This window comes from Portunus trituberculatus, chromosome 37, assembly GCF_017591435.1.
Source record: "Portunus trituberculatus isolate SZX2019 chromosome 37, ASM1759143v1, whole genome shotgun sequence".
NCBI lineage: Eukaryota > Metazoa > Arthropoda > Malacostraca > Decapoda > Portunidae > Portunus > Portunus trituberculatus.
In genome coordinates this window covers 20,208,413-20,233,740 of record NC_059291.1, presented here as the reverse complement: position 1 = coordinate 20,233,740, position 25,328 = coordinate 20,208,413, and the positions used below count along the sequence as shown (strand labels likewise).

Genomic DNA, 25,328 nt, shown 5'->3' with positions numbered 1-25,328 from the left:
TTTATCAAAATCCACTTATCAAAAATAAAACAGTATAAAAGTAAACACTAGTAAAAAAAAAATAAATGCAGGACACCAATGTCTTCATTCACAAGCTCTCGCTGTCGCTGTCCACTGGTGCGAGTTTGAAATTGCGTCTGGTGCTCAGTTTGAAAGTGCGGTTAAAAGATATAAGCAAAACCAATGAAATTTAATCAATTATAATTTTAGGGTGTATTAACAAAATGGAAATTAAACATGCGAAATCAAGAGTTATGTATTGAGTGGAGTAACATTATGTACAGAAAAACAGTACAAGGAAATATGACATATTCTTATAGATATATAATGAAGGAGTAAAAAAATTGTACCTGGTTTATAGAGTTAAGAAAAAATACATGCTTGGTACAATGCTAGATGCATACAAGCTAAAAGGCAAAAGATAAAGCATGGAAGAAACTCATAAAACAGGAAATGACTATAACAGACGGCAGTACAAAGATGCCAGAAATTAATATATTAGAGTAAGGAGAGAGGAAGAAACTTTGAGAAAGATGTGAATAAAAGCAAAGACGAACCCAAACTTTTCTACAAGTTTATAAATGGCAAAACAAAGAACAAGGAAACAAATGAAAAAGTAATTAAAGAAGGGAAGACATACTAAACAGAGAAGGAAATATGTGAAATAATGAATGAGAGGTAGCTAAGATGTGTGAGAGGGTGGTGAAGAATAGATGGACAGACTTCTTGGAGAAAAATGACATACTTTGTGAGTGTCAATTTGGTTTTAGAAAAGGGCGTTCATGCACGACAAACCTGATATGTTACTATTCGAGGGTGATAGATGTAATACAGGAAAGAGATGGTTGGGCTGATGGAATATATCTGGATTTAAAAAAGGCCTTTGATAAGGTACCACACCGGAGACTGATCTGGAAACTTGAAATGGTAGGAGGAGTGCATGGCAGTTTACTAAAATGGATGGAAGACTTTTGGTAGGAAGAGAAATGAGAACAATAATTAAGGACAGACCATCAGAATGGGGATTGGTGGAGAGTGGAGTTCCACAGGGATCAGTGTTGGCACCAGTAATGTTCGCGGTCTACATAAATGACATGGTGGATGGGGTGTCCAGTTATGTGAGCCTATTTGCAGACGATGCAAAATTGTTAAGAAAAGTGAGATGTGACAAAGATTGCGAACTACTCCAGGAAGACTTGGACAGAATATGGAAATGGAGCTGTACATGGCAAATGGAGTTCAACACGACAAAATGCAAGAAAATAGAGTTTGGCAAGAGTGAAAGAAGAATCAGGAGTATGTACAAGATAGGAAATGAAGACATAAAACCAGTCATGAAGAAAAAGACCTTGGGGTGACAATTACCAATGACCTATCGCCAGAGAGACATATAAACAAAATAATTGGAGAAGTATTGAACTTATTGAGGAACATAAGAGTGGCGTTCAGATATTTAGATGAAGAAATGAAGAAAATAATTACTGCAATGATAAGACCGAGGCTTGAATATGCAACAATACAGTGGGCTCCGAACTTAAAGAAACACATAAGGAAACTAGAGAAAGTACAGAGGGCTGCAACAAAATGGTGCCTGACTTAAGAGATTTGACTTATGAAGACAGACTGAAAAGAATGCAACTTCCAACCCTGGAAAACAGAAGAGAAAGGGGAGACCTGATAGCAATATACAGAGTGATGATTGGCATGGAAAAATGGATAGGGAAGATCTGTGTATGTGGAATGAAGAATGTCGAGAGGGCATGGGAAAAACTAAAATGGCCACTTATAGGAGAGATGTGAAAAATATAGCTTCCCTCATAGAAGGGTGGAAGCATGGAATAGTTTAGACGTGGAAGTGGTCAAAGCAAGGAATATTCATGATTTTAAGAAAAAGCTGGACATTAATAGATATGGAGACGGGACAACACGAGCATAGCTCTTTTCCGTGTTACAATTAGGTTACAATTAGGTACATTACACACACACAATTTACACAGAAAAAGAAGAGTGTAGTCGTATTTGGAATAAAAGAAAAATATAAAATATAGACCAAAAAGAAAAAAGAAGAAATGAAATCAGTCAAAGACCTACTGAAGAATCTAAACGATGAAGATAGGCAGAACTTGGAAGAGGAAGTAGAAGAAATAAACAGAATGGGACCATATCAAGAAGGAAAACGAGACCAATTAAAATACTACTAAAATCACAAGCAGCAACAGAAGAAATATTATATAGAACAACAAAACTTAGAGAAACAGAAGGCTGCAAGGATATCTATATAAAGAAAAATAGAAATGAGGAAGAAAGGAAGAGATACAATGAACTGGCAGCAGCAGTAAGGAAAAGAATAATGAAAGGTCAGAAGAGGAGAAGAAGGCATTTTTGGAGAATTCTAGGAGACAGGATAAGGAAATGGTATATAAACGAGAAGGAAGAGAAAAAAGTGGAACAAGTTTAACTAAAAATGATAAAGGCAAAAGACTAAAAATGATGTATACGAACATAGACGGGTTTTATCAAGTAAATTAGAATTAAGAGATTACATAAAGAAAGAAAATCCAGATATTGTATGCCTGGCTGAAACAAAACTAAATAAGGCAATCAAAATAGACTTGGACAATAGGTATAATGTATGGAGAAGAGACAGAGTGGGTAAAGGAGGAGGAGGAGTCATGATTATGTTAAGGAAGGAATAGTGATAAATGAAATGGAATGTGGGAAGGAAAAGCAGAAGTATTGTATATTAAGATGCATATTAATAAAAAAGAGATAACAATCATTGTAACATATGTGCCACCAAAAACAAATTCATGGACCAATCAAGAATATAAAGACATGATAGATGACACAATAAGGAGTCTAATGAGAATCGTTAAAGAAAGGAGAAAAGTGATATTAGTAGGAGATTTCAACTGTAAAGAAGTGGACTGGGAAAATTATGAAAGTGGTATGGGGAAGAAGCCTGGGAGAAAGATTCTTGAACCTAATGATAGACAATATGATGGACCAGAGAGTAAAGGAATGCACAAGATTCAGAGGAAACGACGAGCCGGCGAGATTGGACCTAGTTTTACAAGGGTATACAAATGAATGATGATATAAGATATAAGTGCCCATTGGGAAAGAGTGACCATGCAATATTAGAAATAGATATAGAAGAGGAAAGGAAGATAGAGACGATTCATACAAAGGAGACCGATTAAATTACAGAAAGGCTGATATTGAGAATCTCAAGAACTATTTTAAAACGTAGACTGGGAGGAGATGGAAAACTCAGAGACAATGCAAGACAAATATAACTTATTTTTGGAAATATACAAAACAGGAGTCAGGAATATGTCCCAAAATATAGACCTAAAGAAGAAGGAAAGAAAGATTGGTTTAATGCAAGGTGTGCAAGGCAAAGGAGAAAAGAGATGGAGCATGGAAAAGGTGGAGGAGAAATAGGAATCCAGCAAATAAGGAAAACTTCAAGCAGCAAGAAATGAATATGTTAAGGTGAGGAAGGAAGAGGAAAAGAACTTGAAAAGACATTGTCGAAAAATGTAAGGAGCAACCAAAATTGTTCTATAGATTCATAAATGGAAAAATTAGGCAAAAAGAAACAATAGAAAGGTTAAAAGGAGAGAACGGATGGTGGAAGACCCAAAAGTATGGCAGAACTATTAAATAAAAATTCCAGGAGGTCTTTACTAAGGAATCCAAATTTGAGAGGCCACAGGGTAATAGAGAGACAATCTATATGAAAGAGATTAAAGTAACCAAGCTTGAAATAAAAGAGTTAATGAAGGAACTGGATGAAGAGAAGGCAATGGGACCAGATGAAGTCTCAGGCAGAATACTGAAAGAATGTAGGGAAGAACTAGCAAGTCCTATATACAACATCATAAAATGCTCAATAGAAAATGGAACAGTGCCAGTAGAATGGAAAAGAGCTGAGGTGGTTCCCATATATAAGAGTGGAAGGAAGGAAGAACCTTTAAATTACAGACCGGTATCACTAACTAGTGTAATATGCAAGATGTGTGAAAGAATAATAAAGAAACAATGGATCGAGTTCCTTGAAGACAACAAATTAATATCAAATAGCCAATTTGGTTTTAGAAAAGGACGGTCTTGTGTAACTAATTTATTGAGTTTCTATTCTAGAATAGTTGATAGAGTACAAGAGAGAGAGGATGGGTTGACTGCATTTATTTGGATTTAAAAAGGCGTTTGACAAAGTGCCACATGCAAGATTACTGTGGAAGTTAGAGGAGAAGGGTGGCTTAAAAGGAAGCACATTGAGATGGATAGAAAATTATTTGAGGGGGAGAGAAATAAGGACGGTAGTTAAAGATATGAAGTCCAAGTGGAGAGCAGTAGAAAGCGGAGTGCCACAGGGTCAGTATTGGCACCAATACTTTTCCTCATTTATATTAACGACATGCCAGAAGGAGTGAACAGCTACATAAATTTGTTTGCAGATGATACGAAACTGTGCAGAGTTATAAAGCAAAAGGAGGATTGTGAAATACTGCAAGAAGACCTAAATAAGATCTGGGAATGGAGTAAGAAGTGGAAATGGAATTCAATGTGAACAAAAGCCATGTCATGGAAATGGGAAAGAGTGAAAGACGACCTGTGGGAATCTATAAGATGGGAGATGGAGTAGAACTGGAGAAAGTCAAAAGGAAAAGGACTTAGGAGTGACGATGGAAGAAAACAATCAACCAGTAAGCCATATTGATAGAATTTTAGAGAAACATATAATTTGCTAAGGAATATTGGAGTAGCATTTCACTACATGGACAAAGAAATGATGAAGAAATTGATAAGTACTATAATAAGACCCAGATTGGAATATGCAGGAGTAGTGTGGACCCCTCATAAAAAGAAACACATAAGGAAATTGAGAGGCTACAAAAATGGCTACAAGAATGGTTCCAGAATTTGAAGGGATGACATATGAGGAGAGACTAAAGGCTATGGATCTACCAACCCTGGAACAAAGAAGGGAGAGGAGACCTGATACAAGTTTATAAATTGATCAACGGAATGGACCAAGTGGATAATGAGAAACTGATCCTGAGAGAAGAATATGACATCTGAAGCACAAGATCGCATAGTAAAAAGCTGAGAAAAGGAAGATGTCTGAGAGATATTAAAAAATATAGTTTCCCGCAGAGATGTATTGAGACGTGGAACAGTTTAGATGAAGAAGTAGTGTCTGCAACGAGTGTGCACACTTTTAAAGTAAGATTGGATAAGTGTAGATATGGAGACGGGGCCACACGAGCATAAAGCCCAGGCCCTGTAAAACTACAACTAGGTACAACTAGGTAAATACACACACACACACACTCGCCGTCACTGAGAGAGGACGGCTCGTCTCTGGCTGCGGACGGGAAGAAGGAAAATACCTATGGTGTTACAGGGCCCAGGTACCTCTAAGTTAGTGTCCTGTTAATGTCCTACTGTCGCATAGTGTTGAAAGTGAGGGATATGGAGAGTGGTCCCTGAGAGGAGAGTGTGGGCGGTGATTGTTTTGGCCGTAATCAGCTGACGATAACAAACATGGCGTCTAGACAAGCCCAGGACTTTGAAGGTTTTATAACTATGCCAAAAGGACTGGAGAAATTAGATATGGATGCAAGAATCCAGGCACTGGAAAGTAAGTTCCTAAACATTTTGTCCATAGAAGAAAAACTGGATAGAGTTATAGCCGAGAATGATTCGTTCAAAAAAGAGATCTATTTGTTAACGATAGCGAATAAAGAGCTATTGAAGGAAAAAGTAGAGATGGAGAAAGAAAACCAACAACTAAGGAAACAATGTGAAGAGATGAAGGCTAAACTCCTGGAAATGGAGATGAAAATATCCGAAGGGGACTTGAGGAAGGAGGAATGCCTTAATCTAATTGATACCAGGATGAAAGAAGTGAACCATGAACATCAGGAGGTACAAAGGTCCTTTAGGAGATAGTGAAAAAGCAGGAAGAGGAAAATAAAGGGATTACGCAGAGGAAATGGTAAAGGCACTAAAGGAAAATGAGTATGTGGTGAGAGATATTGCTGAAAAGAAAAATGTGTGATCATAATAGGATTGAGGAGGAAACTAACAGGAACTGGCAGGACAGGAGGGATAAGGAAAATGACAGGATTAAGTCTTTACTGAACAAGATCTCTGTGGAAGAAGAGGACCTATATGCTGAGGTAGAAGAAAGTGTGAGATTGGGAGCTTTTGAGGAAGGCAAGAATAGACCATTAAAATTGAAATTAAAGTCTCAGGTGGCAGCTGAGGCCTTGTTGAGGAGGGCTTGGAAACTTAAGGACTCTGAGGAAACCAAAACAATTTACATAAGAAGAAATATGTCACAGGATGAGCGAATGAAAATGAAAGAGCTTGTAACTGAAGTGAAAGAGAGGAATGACGAAAGAACAGAGGAGGAAAAGACCAAGTTTTTGGAGGATGAGAAATGGGAGGCTAAAGAAGTGGTGGATAAAACAGACGGAATAGACATTACATGGAAGAATGAGACTAGGAATGGAATACAAGTGACTTACATGAATATAGATGGATTTCTGTCTAAGAGGCTAGAATGTATGGATTACCTAAGAAATAACGAACCGGACATAATGTGTGTAGTGGAAACAAAGCTAAGGCCGAAATAAAGCTAGACTGGTTTGTTGTAAAACACTACAAAGTATGGAGAAATGATAGAAAAATAAAGGAGGTGGTGGTATAATGGTTCTTACTAAGGAAGATCTGATAGTGAAGGAGGTGAACTATAGTAAGAGAAATGAGGAAGTGATAAGTATGCTTATAACAGATGGCAAGAGGGACATTAATATTATAACAGTATACATACCACCCAGAACCAGTGCTTGGGAATATGAACAGTACCAAATGGTGATGAGAAATACTCTAGACAGAATGAAGCAAGAACTCATCAGAAAGGATAGAGTGATGATAGTCGGAGACTTTAATTGTAAAGAAATAGTGTGGGAAGACTACAAAGTGGTGAACGGTGGTGAGTGGGCAGAGGAATTGTTAAAGGTAGCAACAAATAACTTGATGACACAGTGGGTGAGATCACCAACAAGGTGCAGGGGACAAGATGTTGCAGCAAGGTTGGATTTGGTATTTACCAGGGGCATCTCTCTAAAGAGGAAATTGAACATGAATGTCCCTTGGGGAAAAGCGATCATGATGTCCTAAGCTTTGAGCTGGATACGGAATTAAGCACGAATAAGATTGTGGAACACAGGGAGGAAAAATTAAATTATATTAGGGCAAATTATAACCATATAAGGGAGTTCTTTAATGAAATTGACTGGTCCGTGGTATACCAGGAAAGGGATATGCAATTGAAATACGATAAATTTATGGATTTGTATAACTCTGCTGTGAAAAGTTTGTGCCATATTACAGAAAGAGGACTTTAAATAATAAACAGTGGTTTAATAGAAATTGTGAAGAAGCAAAAAAGAACAAAGAAAAGGCATGGAAGAAACTTAAGAAAAACAGTGATGTATTATCAAGAGAAGTTTACAAAACAGCAAGGAATAGATATGTTGAAGTAAGGAGAACAGCACAGAAGGAATATGAACAGAGGGTGGTGGAAAACTGTGATAGTGACCCAAAATGTTTTACAAATTCATAAATGGAAAACTAAATATAAGGGAGGCAATAGAAAAGGTAAAAATGGGAAGAAGTATATGAGGATGCTGGAGATATAGCTGAAATTTTGAACGACAACTTTTGCAAAGTGTTTACAAAGGAGGAGCATTTTATGGGAGGAAGGCCTACGGAAATAAAGCAAATGCAGGACATCATGGTTACTAAGGAAGATGTAAGGAAAATTATAAGCAATCTGGATATTAATAAATCAATGGGGCCTGATGGCATATCTGGGAGGTTGCTAAATGAATGTAAGGATCAATTGTTGAACCCGTATTTGATATTGTGGAAACCTCCATACGAACAGGATTAGTCCCGAAAGAGTGGAAAAGAGCTGACATTGTGCCTATATATAAGAATGGTAGTAGAATGGAACCGCTAAATTATAGACCAGTATCGTTGACTAGTATATTGTGCAAGGTATGTGAAGAAGTAATTAAAGCTAAGTGGAGTGAGTATCTAGAAAGTGAAAACATTCTGAGTGAAAGACAGTTTGGTTTCAGAAAAGGAAGATCGTGTGTATCCAATTTATTATGTTTTTATTCAAGAGTGACTGACATACTACAACATAGAGAGGGATGGGTGGATGCTATCTACCTGGACTTGAGAAAGGCCTTTGATAAAGTACCACACAATAGACTGATGTGGAAACTAAAGAAGATTGGAGGAGTAAATGATAAACTAGCAAAATGGATGGAAAATTACTTAGTGGGAAGAGAAATGAGAACAGTGGTGAGAGGAAGGAAGTCCGAGTGGAAGAAGGTAACCAGTGGAGTTCCACAAGGGTCAGTGCTTGGTCCCATCATGTTTTTGATTTATGTTAATGATATGCCAGTAGGAATTGACAGTTACATGAACATGTTTGTGGACGATACTAAAATTATGAGGAGAGTAAAGAATGTGGAAGATTGTAACAAGTTACAGGAAGATCTTGATAAAATATATGAGTGGAGTAAAGAGTGGCAGATGGAATTTAATATAGACAAGACCCATGTTATGAAAATGGGAAGAAGTAGATACAGACCAAACAGGGATTACAGGCTGGGTGATGAGAAAATTAAAGAGACCAATGAGGAGAAAGACTTAGGAGTAACCGTGCAAAACACTTTGTCACCGGAGAAACACATTAACAAGATTTTTGGAAAACATATAACATGCTTCAAAATATTGGCCTTGCATTCCACTACCTAGATGAAGGAATGATGAAGAAGATATTATGTACCTTAATAAGACCCCAGTTAGAATATGCAGCTTGTGTCTGGTCACCACATATGAAGAAAAATGTGAAGAAGGTGGAAAGGGTACAGAGGCTGGCAACAAGGATGGTACCAGGACTCAGGAGTTAGACTATGAGGAAAGACTGAGGAAGCTGGGGCTGACCACATTAGAAGAGAGAAGAACAAGAGGAGACATGATAACTATGTATAAATTGGTGAACAAGATTGACATACTGGACAGAGAGTTGATAAAGGTGACCACAAGTAATCATCTCCGAGGACATGGAAAAAGCTAATAAAGACATCTGTCTAAATGACGTGAGAAAATACAGTTTCCGCATCGTAGCATTGATAAGTGGAATAAACTGAGCAGTGATGTCGTTGACGCAGTGTGTGTCAATCAGATGAAAGAGAGATATGACAGGAATGGACAAGGAGACAGGGCACAGAATACACTAATAGCTCACACACCTGTAACACACAAATAGGTAAATACAAAGGAGAAATGAGATGGAGCATGGAAAAGGTGGAGAAGAAACAGAAATCCAGAAAATAAGGAAAACTTCAAAACAGCAACAATAGAAAGGTTAAAAGGAGAAACGGAATGGTGGAAGACCCAAAAGTATGGCAGAACTGTTAAATAGTAAATTTCATGAGGTCTTTACTAAGGAATCCAAATTTGAAAGACCACAGGGTAATAGAGACTGTCTATATGAAAGAGATTAAAGTAACCAAGCTTGAAATAAAAAGTTGATGACGGAACTAGATGAGGAAAAGGCAATGGGACGGATGAAGTCTCAGGCAGAATACTGAAAGAATGTAGGGAAGAACTAGCAAGTCCAATATACAACATCATAAAATGCTCAATAGAAAATGGAACAGTGCCAGTGGAGTGGAAAAGAGCTGAGGTGGTTCCCATATATAAGAGCGGAAGGAAGGAAGAACCTTTAAATTACAGACCAGTATCACTAACTAGTGTAATATGCAAGATGTGTGAAAAAGTAATAAAGAAGCAATGGATTGAGTTTCTTGAAGACAACAAAATATTATCAAATAGCCAATTTGGTTTTAGAAAAGGTCGGTTATGTGTGACAAATTTATTGAGTTTCTACTCTAGAATAGTTGATAAAGTACAATAGAGAAAGGGATGGGTTGACTGTATTTATTTAGATCTAAAAAAGGCGTTTGATAGTGCCACATGAAAGATTACTATGGAAGTTAGAGGAGAAGGGTGGCTTAAAAGGAAGCACATTGAGATGGATGAAGAATTACTTAAGGGGGAGAGAAATGAGGACGATAGTTAAAGATATGAAGTCCAAGTAGAGAACAGTAGACAGCGGAGTGCCACAGGGGTCAGTATTGGCGCCAATACTTTTTCTCGTATATATAAATGACATGCCAGAGGGAGTGAACAGCTACATAAATCTGTTTTGGACGATGCGAAACTGTGCAGAGTCATTAAACAAAAAGAGGATTGTGAAATACTACAGGAAGACTTAAACAAGATCTGGAAATGGAGCAAAAAATGGGAGATGGAATTCAATGTGGACTAGAAAAAGTAAAAAAGGAAAAGGATTTGGGAGTGACAATGGAAGAAAATAATTTCAACCGGCAAGCCATATTGATAGAATTTTCAGAGAGACGTATAATTTGCTAAGGAATATTGGAGTAGCATTTCACTATATGGACAAGGAAATGATGAAGAAATTGATAAGTACTAAAATAAGACCTAGATTTGAATATGCAGGAGTTGTGTGGACTCCCCATAAAAAGAAACACATAAGAAAATTAGAGAGACTACAAAAAATGGCTACAAGAATGGTTCCAGAATTTAAAGGGATGACATATGAAGAGAGATTAAAGGCTATGGATCTACCAACCTTGGAGCAGAGAAGAGAGAGAGGGGATCTGATACAAGTTTATAAATTGATTAACAGAATGGATGAAGTGGATAATGAGAAACTGATCCTGAGAGAAGAATATGACTTTAGAAGCACAAGATCGCATAGTAAGAAACTAAGGAAGGGACGATGTCTGAGAGATGTTAAAAAATTTAGTTTCCCGCAAAGATGTGTTGAGATTTGGAACAGTTTGAATGAGGAAGTGGTGTCAGCAAAGAGTGTACATAGTTTTAAAGAAAAATTGGATAAGTGTAGATATGGAGACGGGACCACACGAGCATAAAGCCCAGGCCCTGTAAAACTACAACTAGGTAAATACAGCTAGGTAAATACACACACACACACACATGTCTAAATGATGTGAGAAAATACAGTTTCCCGCATCGTAGCATTGATAAGTGGAATAAACTGAGCAGTGATGTCATTGACGCGGTGTGTGTCAATCAGATGAAAGAGAGATATGACAGGAATGGACAAGGAGACAAGTCACAGAGAGCTTAGCTCGGGCCCTGTAATACACAAATAGGTAAATACAAATAAGTAAATACACACACACACGTCAAAATAAAAAAAAAAAAAATGGATTGTCTCAAGCAAGAAAATTAATCTCTGAAGGAAAAGTGGAACAATTATGAGGACATTTTTCAAGAAATGACCAGAAGGTGCAAGACAACAACAAAAAAGTGAAAGAGGAATTACAGGAAAAACTCAAGGATGAATTGAAAAAGGAAAGTGAGAACCAGAAAGTGAGTTTTAATGAAATAGTGAAAAAGCAAATACAAGACAGGACAAAAGACACAGTAATACAGGTCATTAAGGAGAAGGAAGACCTAGTCAGAGACACAGTTGACAAGAAGAAATATATTGTAGTATGGGGTTTGAAAGAAAAGAAAAATCCAATCTGGTATGTAAGGGAAAAAAGAAGAGAAAGAGTTGGCAAGAGACATAATAAATACGATTCAGAATGAAGGACAAAGTCTTGATAGTGAATTGGAAGAAGTTACAGGATGGGGAGATACAGTGATGGACATGTAAGACCTATGAAAATATAACTGAGATCACAAGTAGCAGTGGAAGAACTACTAACGAGAGCAAAAAAACTAGCTCATTCAGATGTATACAAAGATGTATGGATAAAAAGAGACATGAATTTGGAAGAGAAAGATTGAAAGAATTGAGAAACGAAGTGAAAGAAAAAAAATGAGAAACGTACAGAGACCGAGAAAAAGTTTTTTTTTTGAAAGTTTGGAACATGAAACTGAGGAAATGGTACATGAAGGAAAGAGAAAAAAGAGCAGAGGAGGAAATGAGGGGAAATGCTGAAAATTAAAAGTTGCTTATACAGTAATATTCCGCTTAACGAACATTCATTTAACGAATTTCCGGTTTAACGTACTATATAAAGTTAGACCAAAAAGTCCGCATAACGTACAACCACATCCATTTTAGTGAATTTTCTAGGTTTGAATTTGCCGGGTGAGGGACCGAACGCAGTAGTTTTGCTGTGATTGGCCTCTGCTTCTAGCGCTCCTGGAGCTGGATCCAAGTTTCTTTATCAACGTCAGAGCAACCTCTTGCAGCGAAATGGCATCCTTGAATGCTTGGAGGGACGGTGACAAGGTTACCATCAGGTTGCTCTGAGGTTGCTGGGAACACCACCTCGAGAGGTGCTGTTACTGTCTTATATATGCATTTATGTTTACAAAACATTTCTATTAACTTTTTTACAAACCTTGACCCCAAGAAAGGATTGTTTTCTAATGCACAAAGTGAAATCTTACATGGAATACCAAAAAAATAAAGCAGAGATGAGGTGAGCCACAGACGAAGCGGGAGACTTGCAGCCACTCCGCCGCTTCTTCTTCTTCTTGTGACCCTTTTGCTTGCGTGTTACTTGCATCATGATGTTTATGTTTTCACTCCTCTATTGCCTGCTATAATGGATATCATATCTTAGTATTCAGATACGCTCATGCCACGAGGATAACCTCGACTCCGTGGCAGTGAGTGATAGTGAATTACTAATGAAATACCGCGGTATTTAATTAATAATTCACTATCACTCTCTGCCACGGAGTCAAGGTTATCCTCGTGGCATGAGCGTATATGAATACTAAGATATGATATCCGTTATAGCAGGCAATAGAGGAGTGGAAATAAATACCATGGGGAAAGACAACACGCAGGCTAAAAGGGTCACAAAAAGAAGAAGAAGCAGCCGAGTCGCTGCGAGTCTCCTGCTTCGTTTGTGGCTCATCTCATCTCTGCTTTATTTTTTGGAATTCCATGTAAGATTTCACTTTATGCATTACAAAACAATCCTTTCTTGAGGGCAAGGTTTGTAAAAAGCTAATAGAAATGTTGTTTTGTGCACATAAATGCGAGAATGTCAGAGAATTTGTACGTAGCTCATCTAACTTCCAATGACTCATATGACATCATAAAAATAGTGATATACAGGTGGCCAAATATATGCAAATATATATATATATATATATATATATATATATATATATATATATATATATATATATATATATATATATATATAAAACCCATGTGGTATGTTGGGGACCAGCCCAGAACGCATCCCCCACCTGTTTCCATTATTTTCTATGAGAAAATTACGTCCACTTAACGAATTTTCGCTCTACGAACACTCTTGACATCCCCTTAACGTATCCTGTTCGTTAAGGGGAGTATTACTGCACTAATATAAACGGACTTGTCTCAGGGATAAATGAATTGAATGACTTTATTAAAGAGGTTGAGCCTGACATAATGGGGATCACAGAAACAAAACTAAGAGATCATCTGACACTAAACCCCATTGAGAATGGGCTGTACAATATCTATATGAAAAATAGAGAAGCGAAGCAGGGTGGAGTGATGATACTAAGCAAAAAAAAACCTAAAGGTAACGAATGTGAATTATGGCAAAAACAGTGCAGAAATTATATCAGTTGTAGTTGAGAAAAATTATATGGAGAAGAGAGAATTTGTAGTCTGCTATGTACCACCCAAGACAAGATCTTGGAGTCTGAGAGAATATGAGGATGTTTTGAAAGATACTGAACACTCACTAATCAAAATATTAGGAAAGAAAAGAAATACTGTAATAATGGGGGACTTCAACTGTAAGGAAATGCACTGGGAAGATATGACTACAGAAGGAAATGAGGATTCATGGGGTTACACGTTACTGGAATATACAATGACACAATGGATTCAAGAAAACACCAGATTTAGGAACAGTGAAGAGCCATCGAGACTGGATTTATTATTTACAATGGAACCTGAAATTGTGGATGGGATAGAGTATAAGACACCTTTGGCAAAAAGTGATCATGTACTAATAGTAGCAACCTTCAAGGAAGTGATTAGAAATGAACGGAATGAAAAACATAGAGAAGGAAGATTGACATATAGCAAAACAATTTTTAGAGAACTCAAAGATTTTTCCAAAAGACGGACTGGACTAAATTTGACAACCAGGCAGGAGTGGAGGAAAAGTGGATAACATTTAAAGAAATTTATAATGATGGAGTGAATACATATGTACCAAGACTGAAAATTAAAGACAAATATAAGGAAGAATGGTTCAATAGAAAATGTGAAGAAGCAAGAGATAGAAGGGATAGAACATGGAAGATATGGAGAAAAGACAAACACCCAAGGAAGTGGCAAGACTGCATCAGAGAAAGGAATAACTATATTAAAATACGGAGAAGAAAAGAAAAACTATGAAAAAAACAGAAAAATGCAAGGATCAGCCAAAGATCTTTTATAGATATATAAACGGAAAGTTAAAAAACAAACACGAGATAGAGAAACTAGTTTATGGAAATAACGAATACAGCGATGAATTGGAAATTTCTAAAATAATGAACAGACACTTTCAAGAAGGTTTTACAAGAGTAAAAAAAAAAAAAACATTAATTATGAAGAACTAGGAAATAAATCTCCTGCGATGAGAGACATCATTATTTCGGAGCAGGAAATAATGATACAACTAAGAAATTTAGATGTAAGAAAATCACACGGTCCGGATGGAATTGCAAATTGGATATTGAAAGAGTGTAGAGAAGAGCTGGCAAATAGGGTATACAGTATAATAAAATGTTCTATTGAAAAGGGAAAAGTACCAGAAGACTGGAAAAAAAAACAATATAAATAATAAGGAGAATCCAACAAATTACAGGCCAGTGTCCCTAATAAGTACAATAGCTAGAATATGTGAATGTGTGATCAAAGAAAGATGGACCAAATATTTGAAAGAAAAAAATATAATTAATGAAAGACAATTTGGCTTTACAAAAGGAAGATCATGTGTAACAAACCTTATATGATTTTACTCTAGAGCAGGGGTTCTCAGCCTTTTTAATCTTATGTACCCCTCAAAGTCTTTCAGTATTGATCACGTACCCCTTACCCACAATGCAGCGTCAGGAAGGGTAACAATAAATGCATGGTTTATTGACTTAGTTTATTTATTAAATTTAAATTGTGTTATATATGTGGAGCAAACAAAATTGTTAATTAATATTAGTATGTTTCTATGAGGTAGTGTGGATAGGAACTGGTACCTCACAGGGAGACACTATATGTGACTAACATGCAATACATTAAACCAAAAAGGAAGTATATCAGACAATTTTCGATCATTATGGCAGTGAACTAGTGTTGCTTGCAGCTAGTTGCAACGTGTAACTAGTAACAGTGATAGATAAGTCACTGTGTGTGTGAATAACGTATAAAATAATAAATCAGAACAAATATTATAGGTTTGCAAGGTTGTGTGGCAACTGTAATCCAAGAGAGCTTTCTTTCAAGTGATATAACTCCAAGAGTTGTTAACGTGTCCTGGTTCTAGTGAAGGACACATCCAGCCTAGCACATGTAGGCCACATTGTATACTAAATTTGCAGCTATTGAAAACTGAAGCATTTTGAGAAATCTGCCACGTACCCTCAAAATTCCTCTCACGTACTCCTGGGGATACACGTACCCCAGGTTGAGAACCCCTGCTCTAGAGTCATAGACATAACACAGGAAAGAGATGGATGGGTTGACAGAAGAATATCAGGAAAATTGAAAGGATACAAAGAGCGGCCACCAACCTGGCCCCAACCTTGTCGGGTCTTACATATGAAAAGAGACTGGAGAGACTGGAATTACCAACACTGGAGTAGAGAAGAGAAAGAGGCGACCTGTTGACCATCTACAGAATAATGAATGATATGGAGCTTCCTGATAGGATTGATCTGCTGAAGAGGGACAGAAGGGACACAAGAGAACATGGACTAAAACTCAGAAAAGACAACTACAGAAGAGACTTCAAGAAAAACAGCTTCTCCCATAGAGTGATAGATATATAGAACAGACTGGACAAAGTTGTGGTATGTGCAAAGTCTACACACAACTGTAAGAGAAAATTAGACACTGTGAGATACAGAGACGGGACAACATGAGCATAGGTTCCCATCCCGTAAAATACAACTAGGTAAATACACACACGCCAGCCATCATGCCGATCAGACGCATCTGAGCAGCTCGCAGAGAAAAACTACAACAGGAGTTGGAGACTGGCCTAGACATATGTACAGGGGGGAGAGGGGCCATAGGTTCTACTGTCTCCAAATTAAATAAGTGTTGGATCGTATATACAGAAAGAATAACGAGAGTGATGGAACAGAGTAGTGCTGCCAGGTGTATGGCGGAATTAAAACATACACCATCGTGTGAAAACCAACGGTATATTGAAACTCATGTTGGTCAAAGGAAACTAACAGATGATATTATGGACAAGGATTTTTCTGGATTCAGGGATGAACGAGGTAATGAGAAAGTTAATCAACGTAGAAAGGGAATTAAGGTGTATGAAGGAGGTGATGTCGAGTCTAATGGACAAACAGGACCAACTGATAATGGAAAACACAGATCTGAAATTGAGATTAGTAGAATGTGAGAAGGTCAGTGCAATCAATCAGGGATTGAAAGAGGAGATACAAAAAATAAAGAAACAAAATGACGTACTAAAAGCCACACGCCAAGACTACGAAAGCTCCTTAAGGAGCTTGCAAGTTAAAGTGCAGGACAGGATTGTGGACAGGGCAGAAGGTGGATTGGGTGAAAACAAGCTGAAGGAACTACAAAATTAATGGAAGCAGAAGCAAGAATAGGAAAAAGTTAAATTTTCAGAAGTTGTAAAGAGACAAATTCAGGAGAACACAAAGTCGCTGTAATTTAAGTTATTAAAGACAAAAGAAGACGGTGCAGGATACTGTGGACAAGAAAAAAAAAAAAACCTTCGTGATTTTTGGGATGAAGGAAAAGAAAAATCCAAATAAATTCATGAGAGAACATGAAGAGAGAGAATTGGCCTAAACTGTTATCAAACGAGTACAAGACAGCACACAAGAAGATACAGTGAAGGGGGTAGGAGACCAATGAAAGTGAGAATGAGATCCCAAGTGGCTGTAGACGAAATTATGGCTAGGAAAGGGAAGCTGGCCGATGATAATTGAACACAAGGATATATGGATAAAAAGAGATATGAACTTAGAAGAAAGGGAAAAGGAGAAAGTGCTAAGAATTGAAGCTAAGGAAAAAAATGAGAGAAAGACAGAGATAGAAAAGAATTTTTACTGGAGGGTTCTGGATATGAGTCTAAAAAAGTGGTACCTACGGAAGAAAGAGGAGGTTGTGGAGGAGGCAAGAAATTAAGAGTGACTTATACTAATATAGATGGGTTGTTATCAAGCATATTGGAAGTTAGTGAATATTTGAAAGATAAAAAAACCAGATGTAATGTGCATCGTTGAAACAAAACTGAGAGGAGGGATCCATGTCAACTTTAAAGAGGAGGGATGTAATATCTGGAGGAGAGACAGAAAGGATAAAGGGGGAGGAGGAGTGCTAATAATGGTTCATGATAATGTATGTGTGGAGGATGTGCAATATGGTGAGGACAAAGTGGAAGTAATGGGAGTAACAATCAAAACAGAAGAATTGAAGAAGAGAAAAATTATAGTTACATATGTTCCACCAAAGACTAATACATGGGGAACAGAAGAACATAAAGATATGCAAAGAGAGGTGATAAAGTGCCTAGATAACATGATAAGAAGAGACAGAAGAATACTTTTAGTTTGAGATTTTAACTATAAAAAAGTAAACTGGAGAGAGATGGAAGTAATGGATAATGCTGGGCAGTAACGCGAGAAAGTGTTACAGTTGACTATGGTTAATACAATGGACCAGTGGGTGGAGGAGTCAACAAGGTACATGGGGGAAGAAGAACCATCGTTGCTTGACCTAATTTTCACAAGGAAACCAGAGCCCCCTCCAATCATACAACACCGTAGTCCAATGGGGAGAAGTGACCCTGTGATATTAGAGATGCAAATTCAGGAGGAAGATGAGATAAGTTACAGAGAGGACTATAAAGGAGAGAGATTAAATTATGCAAGAGCAGATTTTGAAAAACTAAGGATCTATTTTGCTAATATTGAGTGGAGTAATATTATGTACAGAAAGACAGTACAAGGGAAATATGATATATTCTTACAGAAATATAATGGAGTAAAAAAAATTGTGCCTGTTTATAGTTAAGAAAAAAATACATGCTTGGTACAATGCTAGATGCATACAAGCTAAAAAGGCAAAAGATAAAGTGTGGAAAAAACTCATAAAACAGGGAAATGACTATAACAGATGACAGTACAAAGATGCCAGAAATTAATATATTAGAGTAAGGAGAGAGGAAGAAAGAAACTTTGAGAAAGATGTAGTGGATAAAAGCAAAGATGAACCCAAACTTTTCTACAAGTTTATAAATGGTAAAACAAAGAATAAGGAAACAATTGAAAAAATAATTAAAGAATGGAAGACATACAAAACAGAGAAGGAAATGTGTGAAATAATGAATAAGAGCCTCAAAATAGTATTCATTGCAGCAGATGACTTCACAGAACCTAATGGGACATGGGATTGCCAAGGATTACAGGAGATCACAGTGCACAAAAAGGATATTGGAAGGTTATTGGATAAGTTGGATGTCAATAAAGCAATGGGGCCAGATGGCATATCAGGCTGGGTGTTAAAAGAATGCAAAGAGCAACTACTGGATCCAATTTAGGAAATAATTACTACTTCAATAAATATATGGAAAGTTCCACTAGAATGGAAGAGAGCTGATGTAATACCGATATTTAAAGGAGCAAAGGCAATTGAACCACTAAACTACAGACCAGTGTTACTTACTTGTGTCTTGGGAAAGTTGTGTGAAATAATTATCAAAGAAAAATGGGTAAAATTTCTAGAAGAGGAGCAGTCATATCGAACAGACAATTTGGGTTCAGGACAGGGCGGTCATATGTATCAAACTTAAGCTTCTACTCGAGAGTTATTGCAGGACTTGAAAACATAGATGGATGGGTAGACACTGTATACCACGAGGGACTTTTGATAAAGTTCCTCATGAAAGACTACTTTGGAAATTAGAGAACATAGGTGGACTGTGAGGAACTTTGTTAGAATGGACAAGAGATTATTTGAAGGATAGGGAAATGAGAACTGTGATCAGAGATACATACTCAACTTGGAGTAAAGTATAAAGTAACTAGCGGAGTGCCACAAACATCAGTGTTAGCCCCCATTATGTTTCAGATTTATGTAAACGGAATTCACATTGGGATAAACAGTTATATAAATTAATTCGCTGATGATGCAAAACTGCTAAGAGTTATCAAAACCAGAGAGGACTCTCAGCTTTTGCAGGAAGATATAAACAAGATCTATGAGTGGAGCAGGAAGTGGAAATTGGAGTTTAATGCCAAGAAATGTCACATAATAGAACTAGGAAAGAGTAAGAGAAGACCGGTATGGAACTATTTGATGGGAGAGGAACAAATAATGAAGACTAAAGAGGAAAAAAGATCTGGGAGTGATGTCACAGGAAAATCTGAGCCCTGAAAAACACAAGCAAGATATTTAGACTATCATATAAAATGTTAACTAATATAAGAGTGGCATTTCATTACATGGACAAAGATATAATTAAAAAAATCATCACAAGCATTATGTGTCCAAGGCTAGAATATGCAGCAGTGGTATGGTCTCCGAGCTCTAAAAAGGATATAAGAAAATTGGAAAGGATACAGAAGATTGGTATAAAGATGGTGCTGGAATTAAAGGACTTCACATATGAAGAACGACTGAAGGAAATGGGACTGCCAACCTTACTAGATAGAGGATAACGTGGAAAATAACAATGTATAAGATAGTAAATGATATTGAAAAGATAGACAAAGAAGACCTGGTGCTGTTGGCAGAAGATGGAAGGACAAGAGGACATGAAAATATCAGGATGAGGCTGTGTGTGAAGGATATTGAAAAATACAGTTTTTCATACAGAATGGTGGAAAAATGGAATGCATTGGATTATGAAGTTGTTACAGCACATAATGTACATAACTTTAAGGAAATATTATATAAATGGAGACAGGACACTATGAGCCCCACTCTAACCCTGTACAATACAACCAGGTAAATACACACACTCAATTTAGAAAACCCTCAAGGTGGAAGGATAATGCACACAGCACAGTTGGAACAGAAAGAAACAGAAGAAAAGGGATCTGGGAGTCTGGTAGATTAAAATGGCAATTCAAAGAATGAAAAATGAAAAAATCTTTCCAGCTTAGGGCTACAAGTCCAATACCCATCCATTCCCCATCCATGGCTTTGCCAAGAGGTAGTTAGTTATTATGTGGCACCATTATTACATTGGCTGACTACATTAACAAATAGCAGGTTAATTATCACTGCTCATGAATAACAGTGACAGTAATGCATTCACGGTTACCACAGTTTTCTTTTAAAAGTGTAATCATTATCATTCTGACATACTGATCAAGTCTGAAATTATGCAGATCACAGCAAAAAAGATGAAGTCTCAGACACTGTATATGCCAGACTATAAGATGACCTTCAATTTTTTAAGGAAAAGTTTAGGTTTTGAGCTGTTACCAGTGTATAAGACAATCCCCTTAATGGTGAAGGGGGCATCAGTGATGAAGGGCTTACATGACCATCGGTTGGTTCTCTCACTTAAGTACATTAGTATCATGGAAAAATTCACTCCGAAATGGCAGGAATATGCATTACTTTCTTTTCTTGATGACTACGGTAATAATTGTCACAGGGTTATTGCTGCTGCCTCACAGACCCCTGGGGAACTGTAATATGGCTATTCCCTCACTACCACTGCTGCTAGTTTAAAAATACAGCCATCCTTGGTTTATTAATCCAACAATTAGCTCACAAACAAGTACATGTAGGTATCAATAGTTGAAGAAATTAAGAAAGCCATGATTGGATTAACACAAACAGTTTTTATCTACTTCATGGTTTCTGTAAGCCTAGCTAATCGGCAACTGATGATTATTATTATGGCATGGCTGGGTGCACCAACACGTGATGCTGTCAGTAAACATTCAACATCCTTAGAGACTAGTTCACCCTGTCATGGAGCCAATAAATTGTGTATCTGCAAAATATATGTATATTTATATATATATATATATATATATATATATATATATATATATATATATATATATATATATATATATATATATATATATATGCAGGAGGTAATGTACACAGATGTGTGTGGCTGCAGAATGTATTCCAAGATACTGTGGCACTTAATGTTCACTAAGGGATCAAAGTATTGTGTTTTAATCTTGGTATATAAGACAATCCCATGATTTAGGAGCCTCAAAATTGGCAAAAAAAAATTCTTATACTCTGGTGTATATACGGTACATGCTTCAAAACCAAGCAAAATTAGATTAAGAGATTTGCAACATAATTAATGCATGAATATTATTCTAATAAGAGATTATATCCCAGCTACTTTAAGTAGAAATATTGAGTCATTTCCTGGTACTGATAAGAATTTCCTTACAGGTTATCAACAACTATGGTGTGTGTCTCATGTACACTGGCCGAGTGAGTGAGGCCATTGCACTTGTTGAGGGTGCAGTCTTCTCACAGCCAGAACGCTTCCTTCATGAGGCTATTGTTCTAAATTTGGCCACTATGTATGAATTGGAATCATCCAATGCTCACCAGAAAAAACTCAAGATACTTTCTTTAATTGCCCAACACAAAGGGGATTCTTTCAATGTAGCAGCATTAAAACTTCAACCTCAGTGAACATTTGCACTATTTATGGCTTAACTAATAAACCTGCTCCTCATGTATGTGTGAAAATTAAGTTTCAGTTTTGTATCCCAAGACTGTATCATAGAATAAATTTCAACGTATGCCAAGACAACTTTTACTTACAAGTGAAATGTAGTATATATTTTATGAGTTATCATTGTATCATTATATTCAAGAAGTACTATTATATAATTACTTTTTAGATTATTGTACATAATGACTTCTTAATAATAATACTTCTTCCCTACAAAATATTATTTTAATCTTACAAATATATATGCTGATGGTATACCATTAAACATGCAGTGATAGAAGTGATTCACAATTTGCTTGTCCACAATAGGCTGGAAATAATTGCACCTTGTATGTCACTAAAACAACTGATAGGAATATTTTGAATATTTCAAGTCACATCATTAAGCAGAACAAGAAATGAGGCAAAAAAAAAAAAAAAAAAAAAAGCTAATTAAGTGTAGTATTTCAATTTTGGAATGTATTATAGATTTGGAATGGATGGTGCTTTGTTCCCATCTATATATAGTAAATCCCAGTTAAGGTTTGACCCAAGTAACTGGATATTGGGCAAGTTGGGCACTTTCAGGAATTTGTTTATTTTATTCTTTTCTTTTCCTATTTATTTATTGATTTATTTTATTATTATATATATTTTTTCACATTCTGTCTATAGCGCATTGGTAGGCATTTACTTCCCCTTTGAGTCAGTTAATGTTAAGCCATTACGCTGATTTTATTCCTTTAAGGAATACAAAGATCTGATTCTCATGAGTCCTGGAGTAGTCTTGTGACAGTATCACAGGTGTGGCAGGTGGCTGGTAACAATATCCACATGATTGATGATACACAGTATAAAATGTTAAATATTAACTAAATACTTGCAACTAAGTTCTTAGTGTTTTTGTATTATTTCTAGTCTCCAGCTACATATTTACTCTGAAACTTATGTTTTATCTGGTGGTTAACTGTAAAAATCATTGAGAAAAAATTAAAAGAATTACTTGTGTTGCAGAGATATTTTGATGACAAAGTATGACACACATACACACAAAACAATAAAGAAATAAATAAAATATGTGATATGGGAGTTACAAGTTTGGAGTAATGTTACAAAATCCAAAATTACAAATATATAATGAAGGAAGACACAAGGTGTGATTGTTTCTTTCACATACAGTGGTACCTCAACATACAATTTTAATTCATTCCGTGACGATCGTTGTATATAAAAAAAATTGTATATCAAATAAATTTTTCCCATAGAAATTAATGGAAATAGAATTAATTCATTCTTGTGATAAGAATTTATCGCCCCCCACACAAAAAAAAAATCAACATGTTTTAAATACCAACCAAATATAGATTCAATATAACATAAATCCAATGTTTATTGTATGCATGATATAAATGTACTATATTGCCCAAAATAACAACTTAACTCGCAAAACTCGGGACACATCAATAGACGTTCATCATGCAAGACTGGGGGCACGTCGATAGACGTTTAGGTTTTTTACGGTTATATCTTGGCTCTTTTCTTCCCGTTTTCTTTGCTTGTGAGCTGGCAACACTCATCAGGAGTAAACATATGCTCTATATCACAGTGTCATCAGCGATGAATGGCGGGAGCGACAGTGATTTCACTGTCTCTGATTCCGCCACCTCTCTCGCGCGTCTTACTTCTATACCTTGGGTCTCTTGCCATGTTACGGGGAGACAACTTTTGAATGAGAGTGGTATCAGAACAAGCAACAGGAGAGAGAGAGAGAGAGGATACAAGGGGCTCGTTTTCTCTCGCTCTAGCCAAGGCCGCTGAACTCGATCGGACGCAAGGCCACATAAACCGATGATACTACCTCATTCAACCTATGATATTTTGGTAACCATGACATCTAGAGACTTCTGGTTTTTTGCATTGCAAAGAGGAAGAATTGCTTGTGGGCAGAACACCATTTGTACTCACTTGTTTATTGAATTTCTAAGTGTAATCAGTATGTGAATACGGGCTATTTTGTGTGTTTCTTGCCAAACTTTTACTTTTGGGACCCATGATCACAAGGTCTTGAGTCCACAAAACTTAAGAAAAAATACACACTGCCGAGGATCACAGACACACACGTGCACAAAAGATGGACAACGATACCGATACCGATGGCTATTCGTATCTTAAAAATATTGTTGTATTTCAAGGCGTAAATTATATGAAATTTTTCGTCGTATATAAAAAAAAAATTGTACGTTGGGGCAATCGTATCTCGAGGTATTACTGTATATAGTTCCAGGATTTCTAGAATTTAATGTTATTGTATAATTTAAGTGAATAAACTAAACTTACATATAGAGAAAACATCCTTTCTAACGTGACAATACATCTCATACATGCCTAATATTTAGTTCATCTGTCTGACTTTCTGGTTGATGGTGGTAACTGAAAACTTTTTTTTTCCAAGACAGCTGGTTAATCTTGAGTTTTTCCTGCCCTATTAAAAAAGGCTGCAATATTTTTTTGCTGAAGGATCAATCTTTTCACACTTATTCCTTCATACACTAGTGTGTTCAAGTGCCATCTTTAGGAGATGGTCAGGTAGGTTACAGTATAATCAAATATGCACAAGCCATAGCACTGTAGTTTGCAGTAGAATCACACAAGCACATAAATATCATAAGAATTTATGTTTTGCTGCATTTTGTCAGAAAATCCTATTTAGTTTTTATCAATTAACATTTAGTTATGTCCAAGGTTTTGACTTGATTGATCCAAAGGTTCTCTGCTCTCTTGTGTACCATATTTCTCAATATGCTATATGACAAATAATCATTAAATACAGTAAAATCTCATTGCCATAAACAGAGATTAGTCTTTATTAAAAGATTTTTCAAAATTCCATGTGAAATATAACTAAAACTTTGGAAACTTTCCTTCAGGGATTTTTTATGTATACATGTATACGTATATGCTGTAAATTTTCAACAAATATGCACTACTTGTACATGAGATTATGGCCAACCAACAGCCCAATACGTGCAGGCCATGCAAGGCAAAGTTTGTCTGAGTTTGGAAAAACTTATCATTCTGCTCTTGGCAGTTATTGAAAATTTTTCTTTTTATGTAAGAGGGGATATCTGGCCAAGGGCAACATAAAACAAAAAAAGGCCCTCTTAGTTGCCAGTTTCCTTGCAGGTCTGAGAGATAGCCAAAAGAAAGGGGCAAAGGTCTTGAAATTTACCTTTTTTAAAATTAAGTCGAGTCAGAGGAAGTTAAAAATACAAAAGCAGGTAGGGAGTTCTTGAGTTTATC

The 25,328-nt window shown here is 36.5% G+C and overlaps 1 protein-coding gene across 1 annotated transcript in view; it reads left to right on the top strand.

Annotated features, from left to right (window-relative positions):
* Positions 1-23,183, top strand: part of LOC123514378 (trafficking protein particle complex subunit 12-like) — a gene marked incomplete in the record, with an annotated part of 139,140 nt that extends 115,957 nt beyond the window's left edge. Inside the window, 1 exon segment of the mRNA XM_045272261.1 lies at positions 21,758-23,183. Coding sequence (XP_045128196.1) covers positions 21,758-22,006 — 249 coding nt within the window.
* Between the last annotated feature and the right edge of the window lie 2,145 nt (positions 23,184-25,328).